General features: G+C 41.5%; 1 protein-coding gene across 1 annotated transcript in view; it reads right to left on the reverse strand.

The window, feature by feature from the left end:
* ABHD12 (abhydrolase domain containing 12, lysophospholipase) overlaps positions 1 to 21090 on the reverse strand; it is a 47635-nt gene that overhangs the window by 18710 nt on the left and 7835 nt on the right. The window contains exons 2-4 of the mRNA XM_075147417.1: positions 7875 to 7999; positions 4325 to 4430; positions 1836 to 1955 (exon numbers count right to left, since the gene is read on the reverse strand). Of these exons, the coding sequence (XP_075003518.1) occupies positions 1836 to 1955; positions 4325 to 4430; positions 7875 to 7999 (351 nt within the window). The remainder of the gene's footprint in view (positions 1 to 1835; positions 1956 to 4324; positions 4431 to 7874; positions 8000 to 21090) is intronic.

A 21090-nucleotide genomic window follows, 5' to 3' on the forward strand; every position in this document is an offset into this window, starting at 1 on the left:
GAGGAATTTTTTCTAAGGGGATCAAGTAAACATAACATTTTTGCCTCAGCTCCAGACCACTCAGGCAAACCAGAAAGCCAAGGCAGTGCCTTTTACTTATGGTTAATGCAGCCTGCATCAATAAAGCAGCCCTTTGACAAGAGACTGAATATGCAGTATAGAAACATACAGCAATATATATTAAAGCTGAAATGGCAAAACCAATACACCCCCAGCTTCTCCAATACAGAGTAAAGTGAAATGTGAAATATGTAATCGATTCATAGCTCAGTACTTTATCTCCATAGAACTTGGGGGAGCCAAGAAGTAAATCTAATCAATACGCACATAACAGAGATATTGGTCCCAAATTACCACCATTAAGCTGCAGAACAGCTTCCATTAGAGTATCATTTGCTACACCCAATAAAGGCAAGAAAACAAGCAAAGCAGTATTTGAAAAATAATGTAACAATTTGATTAAACCTGGTAATACATCAACACAAGAAGACAAGGTCAATTTCCAAAAACCCATCTGCTCATGCATTTCCTGGCTCACAGCATGCATCTTCTACATCATGCCCTTGTACCAAAAAAGAACACTGCTAAGACAAGAATTTAGGTGAAAAAGGACAACGTTCCTGTGATGTAAAGACTAGCGAACCTTCACTACCAGTACAGTTAAAACAGAGTTTGTTTGCTTTACATCATGGAACTTGTATTTCTGCAATGTTTCTGCTCTTGCAGAGTATCTACAAGCAGACTCCAGCTTCAAAAGAACATGCACTGGCACTCAAAACTCAGAAAGGGGCTGATACTCTTTGTAAGATGCATATTAGTAAGAAAAAAGACCCCATTCTAACAAATGAACTAAAGCACTATATCATGCAGAGATATGGCAGTAAGAACACGGTTCTGAGAAACACCCAGGAAGTTTCACACTGCGCTAATGGTTTTTAGCATCCAGCAACAAAGTATAGAGAACCAACCTACTTCTTTAGCTGATACACATGATCAACTATAAAATTACAAATTTTAGAAATGCTCCTGTTCCAGACAAATGTCCTGTACATATGCAATAATGAAACAAGACCAGCACATTACCTTCCTCTTTCCTTCTGATTTTCCTTCCTCAGAATGTGTTAACTACTCGCGAAATATATAACCTCACAAAAGGAACTGAAAAGTTTGTTTAATGCATGTAAATCACATATACAGAAGCACTAATACTACCCCATGTCTTGATTCAGAGACCACTAGACTGAAAAGAAGTACTTCTCCCTACCTGATCTAGTAAGTGTCACAGCCTCCTGGGTTCTAGCAGAGTGTAAACTACAGATATCTCCGATAACTGCAATAAATCTATTCCCACATTCAATAAATGGAGAGGCATCATTTCTTAAAAAATACTTTCCTTTTAAAAGAAAGGAGAAGCACCAAACTGCTTTTAGATTTTATTTTGGTTTTAATCATAGAATCATAGAATAGTTTGGGTTGGAAGGGACCTTTAAAGGTCATCTAGTCCAACCTCCACTGCAATGAGCAGGGACATCTTCAACTAGATCAGGTTCCTCAGAGCCCTGTTCAACCTGACCTCGCATGTCTCCAGGGATGGGGCAACTACAACTTCTCTAGGCAACCTGTTCCAGTGTTTCACCACCCTCCTCGTAAAAAATTTCTTCCTTCTATCTAGTCTAAATATACCCTCTTTTAGTTTAAAACTATTACCCCTTGTCCTATCACTACAGGCCCTGCTAAAAAGTTTGTCCCCATCTTTCTTATCAATGTGTTGAAGCTGTGGCAAGCCTGGAAAACACAGCATGAAAAAAAGAAGCCATCACTGTTTTGTGCCTCACCTTGTTCCCGCATTGCCATGCAAGTAAAGGATTACAGGATGGCTGGAACCCAAAGCGTCTTCAAACCACAACTGGTCCTTCCCTCGGGCATTCTTCCACAAGGCTGCAGGGACCGTATGCCTGTATACAGAAGGAAAAACTACATTGTCTTGTTGCTACTCAGTGTCTACCACTTGAATTTTGAGGTTTTCTGATCAACTCATTAATTCAGGATTACATACCTGACACACACTCTTCATAAAACTGTCATAATTAGCTGACAAATGGCCAAATTTAAAAGGCAGTGGTTAGGGTTATTTCTACATTTTTACCTCCATCACCATTGCCTTCAAAACTCACGGCTGTGCAAGGCATCAAACTTCACAGGCAAACCCAAAGCACAATTACTGAACATTCCGCTGTTCTGGAGAAAGAATCTCAATTCCTCAGCTTTTACGGTACTCAATTAACACACTTATACACCATAAACAAGATTCACAGCTAGGTCGCAGATATTCAGAATAATCAAAGTCAGCTGGTTTTGGAAAGAATGTTCAGGGAGTAAGAGGCATATCTGACTCCATAGTCAATCTGAGGAAAAAGAGGGGCTCAGGGTCTGATGAGAAGATCATGTATTTTGTTTTCAGACACCAGGTTCTTGAAGGTATAACATTTTAGCTGGAAAAGCTACAGTCTAGAAAAGCCAGGAATTTTTAACTCACAGCTGTTCTTTTGTAGATAACATAGCCGGGCAGCCCATTAAAAAGAATTCAACACTGGTGGAATAGAAAGAGAGGAATGACAGACCAAAGAGAAGGTAGGCATTTAAATTGGATAATTACTCTAGAACACAAACACTGAAAGCGAATACATGCCCACAACCATCTCAAATTTTTGAGAAGGGGGCTAGCTTACAGCTGTCAGAAGTAACTTAAGTACTCACATGCCTTTCTCCTTGGAAGAAAGACAAACTCCATCTACCACACCTTCCTCCCAGATGTAAAGCTCAGAGGACAAACCGACACAAGAGGAAACAATGTCAAAAGTCTAGACATTGAGTTCTTGAGGAGGAAAAAAGCCCCAATAACTGTAGGACTCACAACTTCTCCAACTGTTCTGCCTCAAGACTTTTGCAAGCTTATGAACAAAGCAGGCCGAGGACTTTGTTTCAGAATTATACTGAACACAAGACCTTACACTGGCAGTAAAGCAAGGCTCCAAACTTTTGTGAAAGCCTATCTCATAAGTATCAAGACAAATTACATGGACTCTGAAATGCTGCAACAAGCTAGAAGTTCTGTTTTAGTAAAGATACACTTGTAAGGGAAACAAAATAAAGATCTCAAGACTGCAATCTAAACTTACGCAACAGCTTAGCAGGTAAAATTTTAGTTGTCCAAGTGAAGACACAAATGATTATTTATCAGCCTACCATGCAAAGACTGAACTTCTAGCTTCAAAACATGTCTTTCACCAAAATTCACTTAAAGGGAATATCACTGTCCCACTCAAACAGTCATATACCCTCAAGTGAAGAGAAAATCTCTACTGCATTAGTGGACGCACAGAAGTTACACACACATAGCTGAAAACTCCAAATCCTACAGCTTACACATGTAACGTCACTGGCTGTATTAAGGAACAGCGCCCTTCCCTCCACACCTGACATGGTGTCTAGCTTTTTTTCAGGTGTTTGCTGCTCTTGCATATATATTCAAACTGCAGGCACTTCTTTTTCTTCAAAGCTAGCAAGAACTCTTCTGTGGCTTTGAAACTTCTGGTGATGAGACACAATAGAAAGTGATCATGAGAAACAGATGCAGAAGCTGTTTTGAGCTGGTGTCATAACACGGCAAGTACTGAAAGCAGACCTTTTCAGACAGAGAACCGGCCATCTGAGCTGATCCTGGGTAACAAGGAGCTAAAATGAACTGCCCTTGCCTAGGACGAGAAAATCATCTTTGTGAGGAAGGAATGACAAGTGAGCTCTGACACTGTCACTTGTTTTCTTAAGAGAGTAAACTGCGTGTTCCATTCTCACCCACTCTCCAAACCTTACATATGTTTTATATACAGAATAGTCTTCCTCCTACTCTGAACACTTTGATCCTGTTTTCCTATCTTCCCCCACATTTATTTTGCAAAACAAAATATGAACAGCAGTTGAATGACAAAACTTCTAACTCCTTGGGTCTCATGTGATATGGAGCATGATCTTCGTAGCAAAGCAGACCTGTAACCTTTACGATTCCAAATTACGAAGTTTCTCTGAATACACAGGTTGTCCAATTGCATTTCATGCGTTACTGATCTGAGTTCAGATGAGCTCCAGAGACTTGCATACTTTTCAACATGAACTCGGTCACTTGGCAGAGGAAAACACAAACATCCACAAATCAGAGCAGGCAATGGTTGCCACATACACAGTAAAAATACTGGATAGGCAACACTGAGAACAAAAAGAAGGACAAAGATGCAGGGCACATACTGCACAGAACAGGCTTCCTTACCAGACTCCGATGGTTACATCCTCCTCTGGCTGCAGGTAATAATTACAGGTGTGGTTTAAACCTTGATCCTGTGGTCTTTTCAAGTCAATGAAATATGGGACCCTCACTGAAATACAAAAAAAAAGAAAAAGAAAAGAAACCACCAGAATATGAAACCTTTTAATTTTTAACTTTATTTTCTTACAGAACTGCTTTAGCAAGGCACTGGAGAGTTGTACAAACTGGTCCACTGTGCTGGGAAGACCTTATTCTTTTTGGGTGAAAGGATGAACTGGCTACAGCTGCGACTAAAATATGAACACCAAAGAGAGCAAAGTAAGAACACACAAGCAACCATCAAAAAAACCAGGGAGCAGGCTAAAATTAAGAGGTGGGGGAGACAAAGCTTCCTATGACACACATTTAACCATCTCTGCCCAGTCTGCTTTGTAAATCTCCCAGATACAAGATAATCGCTCCTGATGCGTCAGTGGGGTGGGTTAGCTGATTTGGCAAACCTTTTACTGTTTGCATTGTAGCTGTAACGGAAGTTACTGATGGGACAAACTCCCTGGGATAAAGGGTGCATCCCAGAGCTGTAATATGTTTCAGGATGACGTGGTTTCAGCCTCTATAATATGACAATCTAAAGGAGATACTGCATTAACAGTAGCAGACACCACATTGCTATTGTCCTGTACCGGTACGACAAATTGCGTTAAACGCTGTCCTCCTGAGCCTTTGAGGAGGATATGCAGTTCATTAGCCCACTCTCCAAATAATTGTCCTATCTTCCAGACACTGCAGCATTTAAAAGAGATCATGTTAGGCCGGAAACTTCATCTCTTCAGGAAGAGATCCCTGAAAACAAAATCATTACACCTCAATTCACTCTTCCAAATGTTTTATGTTCCCCAACTTATACACATGCAGTTGTTCGTTATTTGTTATATTCAGTCATTCAAACATGAGCAACACCAGGAAAGTCAAACATTTTCAGCGTTTTGTTTTCCATTGCTTGGTTCACAAGCTACATCTTACAGACACTGTGCAACATGCTAAATGAAGGGATGTGCTTAATCTAAATGCTTCCTTTTCCATCACCAGTGCTGTATGGCCTCTGTAGGCAGCCTCTGACACACCCAATACCAAGAGAGACACTATAGAGACCTACTGACAGCATCGAGCAGTTTTAAGGACTCTCTTCTCCCAGTGATTCAGGCTTTTCCTATAAACTTGAGCTCCACTCCAGCAGAACCAGAAGGACTGGCTCCTTGAAATTTAGTGGCATAACAATTAACATACCAAAGTTTTTGTGCTATTGACACACAAAGAAGCACTGATAGTGGTGACAGTCAAATATCACCTCACTTACCCCCCAAAAATCACTACACATTCCACAAACATGAAAATCAAGGCAGACAACAGCCGATGTTAACCTGACAAATCTGGCCCCTTAGACTGCAAATCTATACCTGTGCAAGTCTCTTTGCTCTTATGCAAAAGCATGTGGAAGAGTCCCAGGCAAAGCATGCATGCCACCAGAGACCTGTTGGGTCACTGCGCTGTGACCGCAGAACTCGGCAACGCTCTCACAAGGGTGGTGGATCCTCCAAGAGGACGGCAAGTTCTGCGGTTGAGGTCTGGACAGGCACACAAGTCACTTCTAGCAGTGTTCTGGGAAAATTACTCAACTTCTCTGTGCCTTGATTTTCCCATTTGACAAATCTATTACTACTTTCTTGCCAGAATTTGTATTACAAAGATACGAACAGGAACATACCAATGTTAGTGATGGGGGCCAGGTAAGCATCTACCTCAAAGTAAGAGAAAAACGTAGAAGTACAGGCAATTTTTATGTATGTCATCCCAGATGGACTGGGATGGTCCATCTATTCTACACACACAGACAAAACAGATCATCATCGTCATCATATAGGCATACATCACGTGGAGATTCAGCACATCAAGGGTTTTTTTAGGGACGTGTTTCAGAGCTAATTGAAACACAGCACACGACAAAAATCACGTGATTTCTTAACCGTGCTGATACACTAAATCTGATCTAGTCCGTATTTATGTTTCTAGAAATCTCATTTTTCTGAAGACTTCCAGTGGAGACAGATTGAGATCTCTACCTGTATGCCCATGTATCTCAACCTGGAATAAAAGTCCACAAGAACAAATCCAGACATTGGTTTGGTTGCTAGCAGTGGGAGCACGGCTATCGACTCATCTTTAGCTATCTTGAGAAACAAATGGAAGCAGTTTCCCCTGAAGCTCTGTGCTACTGTTTTGGAAGCAAATCCCAAACCACACAAAAGGAGGAGAAAAAGATGGCTGAAGGGTAGTGATTTATACTCAGAAGGTTAAAAAACAATATGACAGGGCAAACCCTACACCACTCCTCTGAAGGAGAAGTGTCACCCTCCAGTGGAGAAGAATTACTCAAACATGCCAATGTGCTTCTATTAAGTGTGTTAGAACACACTTTGTATTAAGGCAAATAGTTTTTCATGGGAGTACTGTCACAAGTAAAATCTGACTGCCATTATATAAAGCAGTAGGAACAACGCTGCAGTGATATTAGTGCAAGAACTAGTGCAAGAAAGTATTACAGGACAATTATTTCGGTCACTTGGGAATGAATAGAGGCAGGAACTTCAGGGAGACAAGCAAAGCTCTGCAAGGGCAAATTAAAATCATCACTGAAAAAGCAAGGTGACGAAAATGGAAGTAACCTGCATTATTCACATTACCCAGCTGTCAGTTCTGACAATCAAGGCACAAGAGCTGGCCTGCACATGTGCACACTTCACAGTGACCATGATCCAAGGTGTTAGAATATACAGAGCATGCAATCAAAATGACGGAAGTTATATAAAAGCAACATATCTGTAGTTGGTTCTTCCAGCTTCTACAATCAAAGGAAGATTTTCTCAAAACTTCATTACAAAACACAAGTAAGGTTTAAAGACAAATTTAGATCGCAAAGAAGTATCTCTCATACATGATGCTCTATCATTTTCCATCCTGTGGATGCTCAGGCCTCCCTGGGCTACGTGGGAGCTGAGCCAGCTCGCCAGACCCACTGTACCGCCAGTTTGACCAAATGCAAAGACTAAACAGACACAAGGAAAACATTCAATCTGACCGCTTGAACAGGCCTCTTATGTCCCAACCAGAATATTCTCCTAAAGTGCTTTCGGGTTGCTGCCTGGAAAACAATTCACTGGATTTAATTTCACTTGCTTACTGTCTATTCATGCAACTTTGTTGAACCCCTCAGAAAAATGCATTCAACATACTGCACAGTTTTCCTGAAGGAAATCCTTTCAGCTGAAAGTTGGCTTCAGTTTGGTCACTGTATTTATATAAAGACATACTACAAAGACCACCGGGGCAACAGAGAATGCTTTCCAAACCATAGTTTGGAGAACTTGCAACCTGTGAAAGTTCATATCCTTCACAAGCTGTACACATGCAGGGTGAAAGTGAAGGCAGACAAATGAAAGATAAAGGCACTCCTCCCCTTCACCCCTCACCCATCCCAACAGACTGAGTCACTTACCAAAGTTTAGGAAGACCAGCTTTGCCTGAATAGCAGGGCAAAGTTTTACTAGAAATGGAATGGCTATGTACACGCCCAGCAACCAGATTATTAACTTCCGCAATCGAAACCATAATCCGTATCGCCTGTATAAAAGAAAAAATAAAAGGAAAAAAAAAAAGAGAGAAAGACCTGAATACAGCAGGAATTTTATGAAGCAATTTTCACAACAATCTGTGTGCTTGGCATATTTGAAAATCTGGTCATTTACTCTTTAAACAAAAGTAACTTTAAACAGTTTATGTAGTCTCAGTTGTTTGAGAGAAACAGAAGTAACCAAACTGTCAGCTGATGATATGCAGCTTAGAAAAAGGGAATAGAAACTCCCCACTGATTACATTTTAAAACACTCTGTAACAAGAGCTTTTTTCTGCTGATTTAACAGATTTCAGGATCTCTAGAAATGCATATCACGTGTTTCTCTCCAAAAAGTAGTCTGACTGCATTTCCCATTTAAATCACTACCAGCAAGATTTTGTTCAGTTAGATTTTCACATATTTTGAGGAACTACGTGCAATGAGACTGATAAAATTACTCATGACCTCATGTACAGACTGAAGCAGACATTCTGCCTTGTCCAGCTAAAAGGGTTCATACCTCTCAATGCCCTGGAAAGCAAGCCTTTCTAAAGTTATAAAACATTATGAAATTTCTTATCTGCAGCATCATTCTCTATGAATCCAGATTGAGTTTGGAACAATTGCCCCAACACTTTATCTCTATTTTCTCCTAACTGTTCTGATTGGGAAGAGTGAGCTACAAAAAAACCAAACCAACACCACACACACAAAAAAAAAAAAAAAAAAAATCAACAAAAGAAACCCAAACAAACACCAAAAAAAACCCCAAAGGATAACACAGCAGCTAGTTAAGCAATTTTTCTCAAAATATACTTTATTATCTCTGAATAATTACCACATACACACTCATATGTGTGTGTGTATATATATATATGCATGTACCTATACATAAAGGTCTACTTCTAATGATCTAGTTGATTAACATTTTATGGGTAGAAACACTGAGGCCCTCAACTACCACTGCAATCAAGAACTAAAATGCATGTAAACCCTTCAGGCAACACAACTTCCTTTGCTTTCCAGCAGACAGTTTCAAGCAGGAACGACGTTGCACACCAGTAAGCAACCAGTTCTCGGTATTGGGAACTGCTGGCTGCTGAAAGCAGAGATCAATTTTTCCAAGAGGCATGAAATTATTAATCTCCCGTTTGGCAATTTTAGGAGCTGACACACTGAACTTGCTCCACACTAGTGCTAAGAGGGTTTGAACACTGTCAGCTAGTTGAAACTATCAAATAGAGAGCCTGAAGACCTCTTTTTTAAGCATTTCTACAAGAAATACTAGTGTACAGACAGAACCAGGATGGAAATAGTTTAATCATGCACCAAAATCTTCAAGTTCTCAACAGCTTTTGTAGCCCTAGGCTAAAGCCAAGGCTCTCAGGAACAGTTTTTCAGCACAGTGAAAAAGGAGACACCCCACCCCAGGTAAGATTTTAGCATGACTGCTAGCGCACTCACAGGGAATAAGCTATCCTCCTATTCGTCCAAAACCTGCCTCCATCACACTACTGCCTGCCTACAAGTTCCTGTCTGTCTCCTCTCACCCAGGAATGATAGTCTGGACTTCAGAAACATCTACCATCAAAATCGATACACTTTTCTTGACAAGCTAAAGGAACTGCTGTTTTCCAAGAGGGGAAAAAAATACATTACTAAGACACTGCCAACCAGCTCTGGCTACAAGAAGCCCATGTCGAAAGGTTCAACAGATTTTAATACTTCTCATGGCAAACCTGACAATGAAGAGATGAAGAAAGCCAGCAAGTCTTCCAGTGACATTTCCATACCTCAAGCCCAGTTTCCTAAAGTATTAAGGAAAGCAGAAACAGCAAAGGACTGGCAGAGGAAACAATACAAAACAGGGGCTTTAGAAGAGCATTAGTGAGTACCAAAGCCTCACACCGACCCACCCCTGCCCCATGGAGAGCAGCAAAGAGAGGAGGAAGAGGCAGAGGTCCCAAGTGCACAAGCAGTAACAAGCAACACAAAGTCGGCCTACAGTTGTGGTCTTTGAGACAGCAGACATGCTCTAGAGCCAGGGTCTGGAGAGCAATCCACTGTGAAATGCTGTAAGGTCAGCTAAATACACATGCAAACTCCACAACTTTGGAAGAAAACACACATTTTGCTTGGGCTAATCACAACTGATCACAGCTCTCCACTCTCAAATTAAAATCAGCTTTCCACAACCACCCCCACATTAGCACCCACCACCTATTTCCATCGCTGGAACGATGGAAGAGAAGGGGAGCAGAGATCACTGAAGGGTAGCTGACATTTAGTTGCTGAGCAATCAGGATATAATTTAGCTCTCTTCAATGAGAAAAGTGTCTCTCTCCATTAAAACTTTTTGTCTCGTTTGGCTCAGACTTAACACAACCTTGCAGTTTCCTCTCGCCTCACACTTGAGAGATGACTCTGCCGTCACCAGCTTCCCACTGAGAAGGGTAACATGGGTGGGGTAAGCAACCAGGCAGGATGGGGCTTTCCAGCAGGCTGTCCTGCCTGGGGCCCGGATCCTGCCGCAGCCAAACAGAGCTTTCCTGGGGGACTTCCGCATACGCCAGGATTTCAGTCCTACAGAAAAAACCACTTGTTTAGAAAGGCACCAGAGTCAGGTCTGAACTCCTCCAGGCACAACCACAGCACATCAAAACACAGCCTTTTCAGATGTCTGGGTTGCAAAAGCACTTAGCATGACCCAGCCGCGAGCTGGAACCAGGAACAGAAAAAGCTGAAGACTACATTGTCCAAGTAATGCTGTCAGAGCTCAGGAATTATTTTAGTTTCTCTTTTTCAGAGACTGAACCAAGACATCTCTTCCTTTGCTTTGGTACCCCACGCCAAATGCTAATCTGTAACGTGACATTTACACCTCATCTCCAGGGAGATGTCTACTTAAAATGCAACCAGGGCAGTCTCTATCCATCAACAAACAACTTCTCTTCTCCTGCTAAATCCAAGACAACGTGCTGAAGTACCGACATTGTAAAATTATCAGGTTAAGTCTTTAGTGAGCAATTTAGCTAAATTAAACTGCTCTTGCTCTGCAGAAAAGCTATTTCAGAAATAAATGCCCTGCACAGGGAGCTTTTGGTGTGCTCAGGAAAAAGCAGCAGCAACATACTTTTCACCCCCTTTTCACCAGGAAACTCAGTGAGTCTTAGTTGGAAAATGCAAGTGAGTTAGAGAATAAGCAGCTGCAAACTGAAGACATTGAAGAATATCATAAACGGATTTCCAGGAACAATAAAAGTAATGTCTAAAAAACCAAAACAACAAGAAAAAAACCCCACACCAACCCAGAACACCCAACCCCAAGTCACCCCAAAATAAAAAAAAATCCCCACTGACACCACATTTTCTTCCTTCATTCACCAAAGGCTTTTGCCCAATTTCTGGGTTCTGTCCAAACACAGGCAAAATCTTGAAGCAGTTTTTGCTTCACACAAGTTTCCGAAGTGGGTGTGAAAAATACATTGTCTGTCCAGACATACTTAAATCTGAAAGAAGAAAATCTTTCCTGCGACTGTGACATCAGAAACGGAAAAGTTTCCTGGTAATTTACACCTGGACAAAGGTCCTATATTCTCTCAGAACAAGCATATTTTGCATTTGGGCAGACAATAACAGTATCTGGTCAGCAAAGAGGAACTGGGGGTCCCCTCATGACAGCTTCTCCTGAGTGTGCTATCTTTACCCCTCCAGAACTAGCGGAACTGCAGGCATCTCACCATGGAAAACACGCCAAACTAAGATTTAAGTACTGCACCATCACACAATAGGGATTTCAACCCATGGTCCACAATCACAGTGTGTCTGCAAAGAGCAACCGAGGCAAGCAAATTTACTATGGGCATCTTTCAATTCACAGTACCAGTGTTCCTCTCTCCTCTCCAGCAAACTCCGGAGGTTTCATGAACAGAGTGTCCAATGACCACACTACTGTGGCGCCTTCTGCATACAGATTCAGACTAAAATAATTTCCCCTGGAGAGCACGCGAATCACTTCTGCATCAGAAGTACGCCAGAAGAGTTTCCATTAGGATCTCCTTATCAGCTGTGCTACAAGGGTGAAAGGGCAGGCCGAGGGTGAAACAAGAGACTGGTATCATCAGAACTGCAGTCGAGCAAGAACAAAGTTTATCAGAAACGCACACATGCTGGGCTTGCAGTCCCAAAAGGACCTATAGACAAATGCACGTACAGCCCACATGGCCTTTGTCATCTAGCAGAGGCAACACTAAAACAAAACGCGCACAGACACCCGAGTATGAAATTACGTTTGTTCAGCTAATGCCATTTCTCTGGCTTGCTCTGGTGTCCCTCAAATCATCAGCTATTCAAACTGCAAAGTGGCAATCCTTCCCCAGCAGGAATTCAGAGCATGGGATGTGGAGAGTCAAGACCATTTTCATTCTTGGTCATGCAAGGTACCTCTTGATTAGCAGGTGACAAAAGTGAGTTTAAAAGTGGTAGAGAAAGAAATAAATAACATGAATAATGGCATAACAAGAACACGTTCCCCAACTTTTCTAACAGAAAACATTTAAAAAAAAAAAATCCATACATTCCTCCCCACAGACAAGGATCAAGAGTGTAACAATGAGGAGGTAGATAAAGACATGGGCAAAGGATTCAAAAAACTGAGGGTCAAAGGGATTTTAAAGGACTGGGATGAATTTCTTTGGGTAAACACAGTTGTACCAGAAACAACCTATTCTACAATCTGGAAACTGCAATTGAGCCCCAAGGCACATAGGGGCGTGCAGAAACAACACAGCAGCCACGCACAGGGCAGGACAGCCCACACATCAAGTCACTGGCAAAGCTTCCAGCCTTCCTTGCTAGTCTTGCTTTAAACATGAGATGGTTTCTAGCCCAGGTGGGATCTTCAAGAGCATTCATCTTCCCTTCCTACAGGAAGTCTGGACAGTAGTGTTGCACAGGGCTCCTCCTTCTTACAGGTCCTGAAGGGTGAAAGGATCACCCAATCTTTCTTCTCCCTCCACACAGGCCATCTGAGCCACTCAAGCTGATAAATCTTTTGTTTTATTTCACTTATTCCCTGCCAAGAAAATAAAAAAACAAAAAGGAAAAAACCTATCAGCTTTCCAACTGTCTGAAAGCACTTTCAGAGAGAGCATCTCAGGTCCTGAATGGAGTTCACAGGCAGGCGGTGGGTCTCATCTCCACTCCGAAATGTTAGCAGCAGCGTTTGGACAGCTTCTGCAGTGACGTGCAAGAAAGTAATTTTCCACTACAAGATTAACATGGGTCTTTTCTCCTCTGGTTTGCTGCAAAACCTGCCTTATGTGCAGCCAAATGCAAACTGAAAAGATGCTAATCTTTTAGCAGGTTTGTCCCCTCCCGGTTTTGGTGCACAGTGAAGGAAGCTGCACAGGCAAATAGGCAACCACGTGATTCTTTTATTTCGGGCCCAGCTATGCAGAATTCTCCTCAATGAAAACTCTGCAGCCAAGCCTTAATTCTGCTTCACTGGAGGCACAGTATAGAGAGCAGGGAGGTTGAATTATAGAAAATTCATCCAATCCTGAAAACAAATCTTCCCCCGAATTCATGAAAGCCAGTGGGAACACAGCAATATCTGCCACAACTCTTAGCATCTGAACGACTGATCCCTCTCTTTGGAATTAGGATCCTTTTTAACAGGATCAGTTCACTGTAAAACAACTCAAAAAGAAAAATCAAAGGCCCCAAATTCATCTTGCTATTCTAGGGATTAAGCAATCATCCAAAAAAATCATAAACCACAATCCTGAAAACAAGACACAAACGAAAAGGCATTACTCATTTTTTTCCAAGCTTGTTTCATAAACCCACCCCAAAAAATCACGGACATAAACTGCATAGGTATCTGCATCCTCAGAGACTTTTAGTTTCAACCAATTCCTAAAAATCTTGGCTTTTGGAAAGATCTGAAAAACAAGAAGAAAATTAGCTCTACCAGATTCCTTTGCCATCTCCTACAAAAAGTTCCTTAAAATCTTGAACCTTTGCTCCTTCTGAAGAAACATTCTAGTCTCTCTCTCAAAAACTGAACTGCAGTATAGTATCATTACTTCAGCACTTCTTCAAAAGAATGAAGATACTACATTGCAAAGAGCCGTGCAGAGCATATTTTTACAAAGGTAAAGGACTTAACGATTTTTTCAAGAATCCAGCAGCAGAATAAATTGTTACTGACACATGCCATGTCTGTGAAGGACACGATTTACTTTTTGATGTTGCAAAAGACAACCTGATCTTTCAGGTATTGGGATGAGACAGAAAAGGTTGGGTATCTATTTGTTCTTTGACAGCCTCTATAATTCAAGTACAAATCCATCTGCACATAAAACCAAGCATTAACAGTAAGAACTGTTAGATCTGTTACCAGGAAGTATCAGTCAATTAATACAAGGTAAATTTCCATTCTATGCCATCAAAGGCACAGAAGATGCAACAGGCAAATTCATACCTGATCCTATGGCTTTCATCACTGTAGCATCCAAAATGTTCATCATTCGACTTAAGAAAAACTCAGGGACTATTTTAGTCATATCACAGATATGTGAAGAGTAAAGAGGTTGTAAGAGATCCCGAGAAGTCACCCAGTCCATTTCCTCATCCTACAAAGGACACACTACTTAGAAGGGTTGTCTGCTTGATTCCTCCCACCAACTCTGGGCAAAGTGCAACAGCCCACGCTTCTTGAACGTCCCTCTGACGATGCAGAGCTGAGCTAGACAGACTCAACACAGGTTCACACAACAAATCAGACCAGCTGACTTCTCACTGAACAGTGATTTTTCCTAGAAAAAGAGACGGGTATCAGAGTACTTCAAAAGCTGAATAAAGATTTCTATCTCTGCCCAGTAGGCAGAGATAGAAAAAGCTATCCCAATCTCAAAATCCAGCTAAGCTCCTAAATGGTCCCTATTTACACCAATGAGAAACTGGGAGAGTGGGGTGAATAAAACACTAAGCACACCTTCTTAAATGTTGGCCTTAAAAAGCTAGGATGGAGCAAGGCATTCAAGCCTTCAGTGGCAGAGACCCAGCACAGGAAAAACTATTCCACTCCATAGTTCCCACCAGCCTTAGTTTGACTGTACCCAGGAGCAAACAATTGGGATGTTCTACTATTTCTCTTTTAATTAAAAGACAAATTAACAGGAATAATGGGCTTAATAAGGCAGTGGAAAGGCAACTAATTTAAAGCCTACGGGTTTTCACAAAAAAAGGCAGAAAAGAAAGGCAAGCTGAATTTTTTGAGAATGTTTTCAAACATGCAAGCTCCACCTTCAGGTTCCTCAGAACATATGACAGCTTATTTTTTAAACAGACACACCACCAACAGTGATGGAAAGTGAAGGTGTCCCAACAGAAGCAAAAGCTCAAAAAACAGCATTGACAAGGAGATGTCAGTACACCCATAAAACCTTTTGAGTTAGCATTTGGCAGAAAATTCAAACTGTTCTAACCATAGAAAAATACTGCCAGCTACTGGAATTTATTCTATTCTTTGCTGCTATTATAGCAAAAAATGCTTTCTTACTTTTTTTTTCCCTCTGAATAGTATATTGTATTTCTAAAGCACAGCAGAAAGCTATCATAAGCACTAGCTTATTTCTCTGTTCATAGCAGTATCACAGAAAGACAGTGAAAGCTGCATACACAGCTCCAGGGAAGTGCTGCATGTCAGCAAACAGAACCAGAATATTTTGTCTATATGCTAACCAGCACTTTCAGCATCCCACCCCTTATTTTCCATTAACAATGTCCCATGTAACATCAATCAAATGCCTACTGACACTGCCTTCAGTTAGGCCTACTGGATTTCTATCACCTTTAAAAAATCCCCCCACATCACCTTTCAGTCAGAGAAGTTACCTAAGTTCGTTTGACAAGCCCTACATGGGTAAACTATGCAGTTTATCCCACTTTCCATTCACTTCCATACCTATGCAGCCTTAATTTGGCAAAGATTAACGGGGCCAGAAAAGAAAATTCATCGTAGGAAAGACCTGAACCTGTATCCACATCATGGTAGATACATGCAAATACATACAAAATTAGCTTTTCAAATTGATCAGTCTGTAGAGATGGTTTAGCAGTTGTGGTAGAAAAGCTTGTCCAAACAAGGGCCTCCAGGACCTTTTCTTTTGGCAGTGGCATCAGCTTACAGAGACTGTACAACTGCTGCCTTAGACACATTCCTCTTCAGCAATGTCCTTTCCCTGCTTTCATTGCAACCTGTCTATTCCCAAGCTCTTCCCAGAGGCTTCCTTATCCATTTCAGCCCCCAACAAGCTGTTGCCTACAGAGCATCTCCTTTTGGCTAGGGTAAAAGCTTCAGGCAGTATTGTTCCAACTATCTGAATGCAGATGAGGTTTGAAACTTTAAGGTCCCAAATTCCCCCCAGTTCACCACTTCATTACCTAGCTCCCCTCTTACAGCCCAGACTCTCATTAGACTGCTTCCATGCCTCCTTCTCATTAATATCAAGTGATTAAACATTAACTTAAAACAATAAATAGCAAGAAGGAAGTCATCTAGCCCGTCATTTACAAGAACTCAGGTCAGTCTCTCCAAGAGATATAACTACAAAGTAAAGGAGAGCATCTCAATGAATTGGGTTTTTCAGAAGGGGCCAGCACGCTCCAGCTACTGAGACCTTAATAACCACATTTCAGCTTGTGGAATAGGGAAAGATCTTGGGTAGGACCTGCAAGAATAAAGATCCCAGTGCAGCAAGAGGGGGAAATGCGGCATCAGCACTCAGGGTAAGGTGAAGAGAAGGGCACTGCTGATCAGTCAGTCAACAGCAATGAAATGCCAGGGAGGGTCATGCAGGGACTCAGAGCACAGGAGGAAAAAAAAAAATGAAGTCCATAAAATGAGGGAAAGACAAGTTAGTGTACAATGTTAATGAGCAAAAATAATGGAGCAGCCTGCAGGCAATGTATGGGCCTTTAGCAATGAAACATGTTTGCAAAAAGCAGAGCAAATGTAGCAAGATAGGGAAAGGCTCACACAAGCATTTTCACACCCCACAGGACAGGGACATGGGAGCTGCATCTAACTTTTCCCCCTCATTCACCCTGTCCCTTCCCAATGCCGTGCCTTGGGCTCTCCTCTTCACGACGCATCGCCTAAGCTGACTACCCCTGAAAACTAGTAACAACACTGCTTGTCTAATTAAACCACTCTAAGTATTGGCACTTCCTTTGGAGCTTGGAACATCAATCTTGATAACTTACATTCTAATTGCGTGAAATCTACACGTGTGTCACAGACCAGGAGACAAGAATGAGCTGAACGTTCAGCAACACAGCACTGATTTATTTAAAATGTATACTGACAGCATGGCCAAAGCAACAGCTATGTTACTTCTCAATGTGTGACAAGATTAACCCGAAAGCTGTGTTTGAAGAAGAAAGGAGCAGATGCTTCTGTTATTTTAAGTATGTAGCAAACAATGAATAATTATACCCTAGGCAATTGAACAATTGACTTTTGGGACAGAAAAGCAGGCTTGAGGATTAGGGTTTTAAGGTTGTTGACTTGCCTTGAATGCATCTTCTGCAACAGCCGTTTAGTTTGCGCCAGAACCTTTCCAGTATGAACCATTTGTTTAAATTCTAAGAATATGCTTTCTCCAGAGCTCCCCAGCAATGCTGCCGACACTAATCAAATCTGAAGTCACCCACACTAGATTTCAGTCGAGCTTGGCATTGAGATGTTACTGTGGTGCAAGTACATTCCCTCCACAGTGTTTACTGAATTCTTAAGTTTTCCACTCATTTCACAGCTGACAGCTGGTTTATATTAAAGGCACAGCCCTCTCACTAGTCCCCGAGCTGGGGAAGGCAAAGCTGTTTGCAAAGGAAAGAGATAAAAACAGAACATAAACACGAAAAGATTGAAACAGCACCGGAAGTGCAAAACAGGAGCTTGAGACCAGCTGAGTCGGATTTTTATTGAAGCAGTACAGCTCATTTCTCTCTTCACAAGGAGGAATATCGGGGTGCACAAGCAAAGGTTCAAGAGCAGAACCAATTTAGACATGTAATATTCCACCACAGTTCCTAACTGCCATTTAACATAAAGCCACTTGCCTGTTGAGCGCATACCATAATTGAAAAAGCATACAGATCGGCCAAGCCAGTTCCCCTACCACCACTTAAAACTTGCTGTAAATCTGCCAGACTTGCATGCGTGTGTTAACCTTGTAGCAATAACAGGAATCCATAGGTTCAGACTTTGCTCCTATGGATACACGTGTATGAACAGGTCCATATTTTCAAGCTGCACAACTTTCTGAACATGAAATCTTTTCACACAACAGTTTTTGGGAGACAGCCACCAGCCACACAGCTTGAGAATTACCACTACTGGCAGGCTCTGTGGCTCTGGCTCTCTTTTAAACCACCTGAGCAAAAGTCTCATTTGTATATTGTAGACATTTTTCCTTTTAAATGAATGAAGATGGTCATCTTATATTTGTCCAACCTAGACAGCTCTGCTTTTGCTGGCAGAGATCAGAAGCCATTCTTCCTTGGAAGCCCGAAGGAAAAAAAACACTTTTGTGTTAGCAGTGATACTGCCACCTTTTAGATGCAGAACACATCATTAGTAATACATTTTGATTACAATGAACCAACAGTTCCCTGTTAGAGGCATAAAAGCAAACAAGAACATTAAACAATGCCAAAAAACATTACATATGCTGACCATCAGCTGAGCAGTTACATTTAGCTGGCAGTCACAGTGCCCTCTGTAATCGTGAACCGTTTAAAAAGGGAGGCTTAATCAACAGTGCGTGACTATAAAGCAACAGCCGTGGTTAAAGAACAGATGTATGAACAGATACAGAACCGCTGTCAGCCTCTGACATACCTTGAACAGGGGGTTATTTTGCATACAGCCAGGAAGATTAATCCATTCCTGCTTTCATCTGTGCTTTATTCAGGGATTCCAGCTTTAGCTATCATCTTGTTGAGGAAACAACTCCAAAAGGACAAAGGCTTGAAAAATTAATGACAATTAAAACCTGAGCCTTTGCTAATGCTACAAAACTCTGAAAAGCCAAGCCAGAAAACACATACTCAAAGAAGATGAAAAGCAGGTGTTGGAGATTCTGCTTAACTGCATGGAAATGGAACATTTTGCAGCGCTGTACATCAGCCTGCCACAAAGTTTAAAGCGAAATGTGGTCCCTACTCCGGTAGTCAAAAGGGGAAAAGAATGCTTTACTACAGACAGCACAAAGCTATTGGAAACTGAAAGAAAAGGTTATTTACTGCATTTCTGCTGGATTTGCAAGGACAAGAGAATAGGATATTTCCAATGATCATGTCCAATTCACAGTTTTCATATTCAGCAGTATAAAATTGACATTGTCAGCTTTACCCCTGCTTCCTAAAGCTGCTCTGACACCAATCAAAACTTTACAAAAAGTGAGATAGGACTGCTTTAGGGGAGAAAACAGAGCCAGACTTCCCTTCCTAGGGATGCCAAGGAAGTCTAAAAATCTACTCAATTCTTAAACACCTTGCACACACTTTCCTCCACAAGCAAGGATACTGCAACCTGAAAGCCCTGACTCCAAAGCTCCAGTTACATCACCATCATTTGTGTAGGCTTCTCTGTCTCAGAAAAGTCACCCCAGGGGAAGCTTTACTGCCAGGGGAAGGCAAATCAGCCTCTGGAGAGGGTAAGTGCATTTACTGTTCTCTGCTCTGAGCTTGCATATAAAAAGTACTCTTCCAAGAGGAAAAGTTATGCCACACAAAGTCCTTTATTCTGCACACCTTTAGTAACAAGAGAGACGAGGCTCCACACGACCTCATTTCACTTATTATTCAACACCAATCTCTTCTGCAAGAAGAATTAACCAGCATTTTAAGTGGGTACATATTTGATTTTAATATAACCATTCACATTCAGAACAGCAGCACAGATACTACAGGAAAGAATATTTGAAATCTCAGCTACCCTTCTTCATCCTGTGCCTGATGTACAAGAAGTGTACTGTAAGTGAAAGGTAGGGCCCACGTTTTGGCCTACCCATTGGTTCTTCTTTTCAGAGGCCAAGAAGGAACACTGGCTCTTGCTATTCACACGTTGCCCCTACTAAAACACAAGAGGGAGGTAACCGAACAACACCATTATCTCTTCCCAAGCAAGAAGAGAGAATGAGAGAAAAACTCCGGGCTTAAGAGATGTTAAAAGAGGAATTCTATATTCTGTTATCTGTGCTTAAAGCCATTCAGCATCCATTCAGACATGGCAGTTACCGAAACTGGCCAGTCTATCGGGCGGAGGATTTTTCTTTTTATTTTTAAAATAAACTCTACAAAGATTGAACTACTTGCACTACTCAGTCCTATATGCCCTCCACTGGAAGGTTTTGCGTCAGCTAGTTGCTAGATTCAGAAGACAACTTCGATGCCTGGAGTTTTTATGCTCTTCTTTTGATTTCTAAAATTCCCTTTCTTTGGTTTGATAGATTGTTTTGAACAAGGAGAGGGCAGCTGTAGGACTTATCTCAAATATTTTCAAGTGTTTGTGTTTTAAAAGTTAATTTTCCAGTCTAACAATCTTTTTTATTGCTCTATACTCAGTAAGAGTTACAACGTTGAAATAAATCTGGGTTAAACAAACACTTTGATTTGGAAAGTAAACACAGACATCCTTCCTGTTAGCTCAGTTCAATAGTCATACTTTAAATGATCAAGGCACTTATTGAGTCTAAAATTAGGAGATTCTGCTTGCAAGTTTCAATTACCTTCAATAGGGAAGAGGCAGATTTCTGAAGCTCAGTGTTGCACTGTTTTACCAACACTTACTGCTTTGAGAAAGAGCGATGGGTGCCAGCAAGGCAAAAGTACAAAGCCTAGATCGCAGCCTTACTCCTGGATAGGCAATACTCGTGCCAAGCCTGTGGGAAAGGACACATGACAGCTTGCAGAGGTGATTACCTAGAACAACTTCACTTTTTGTCACGGTTCCTGTCCCACAGTTACAACCTCTACGCTCTCCCCCGCCATTCTGCATTACAGCCAGCTACATTTAACCTATGTT

This window comes from Calonectris borealis, chromosome 3 (assembly GCF_964195595.1).
Source record: "Calonectris borealis chromosome 3, bCalBor7.hap1.2, whole genome shotgun sequence".
Classification (NCBI taxonomy): domain Eukaryota; kingdom Metazoa; phylum Chordata; class Aves; order Procellariiformes; family Procellariidae; genus Calonectris; species Calonectris borealis.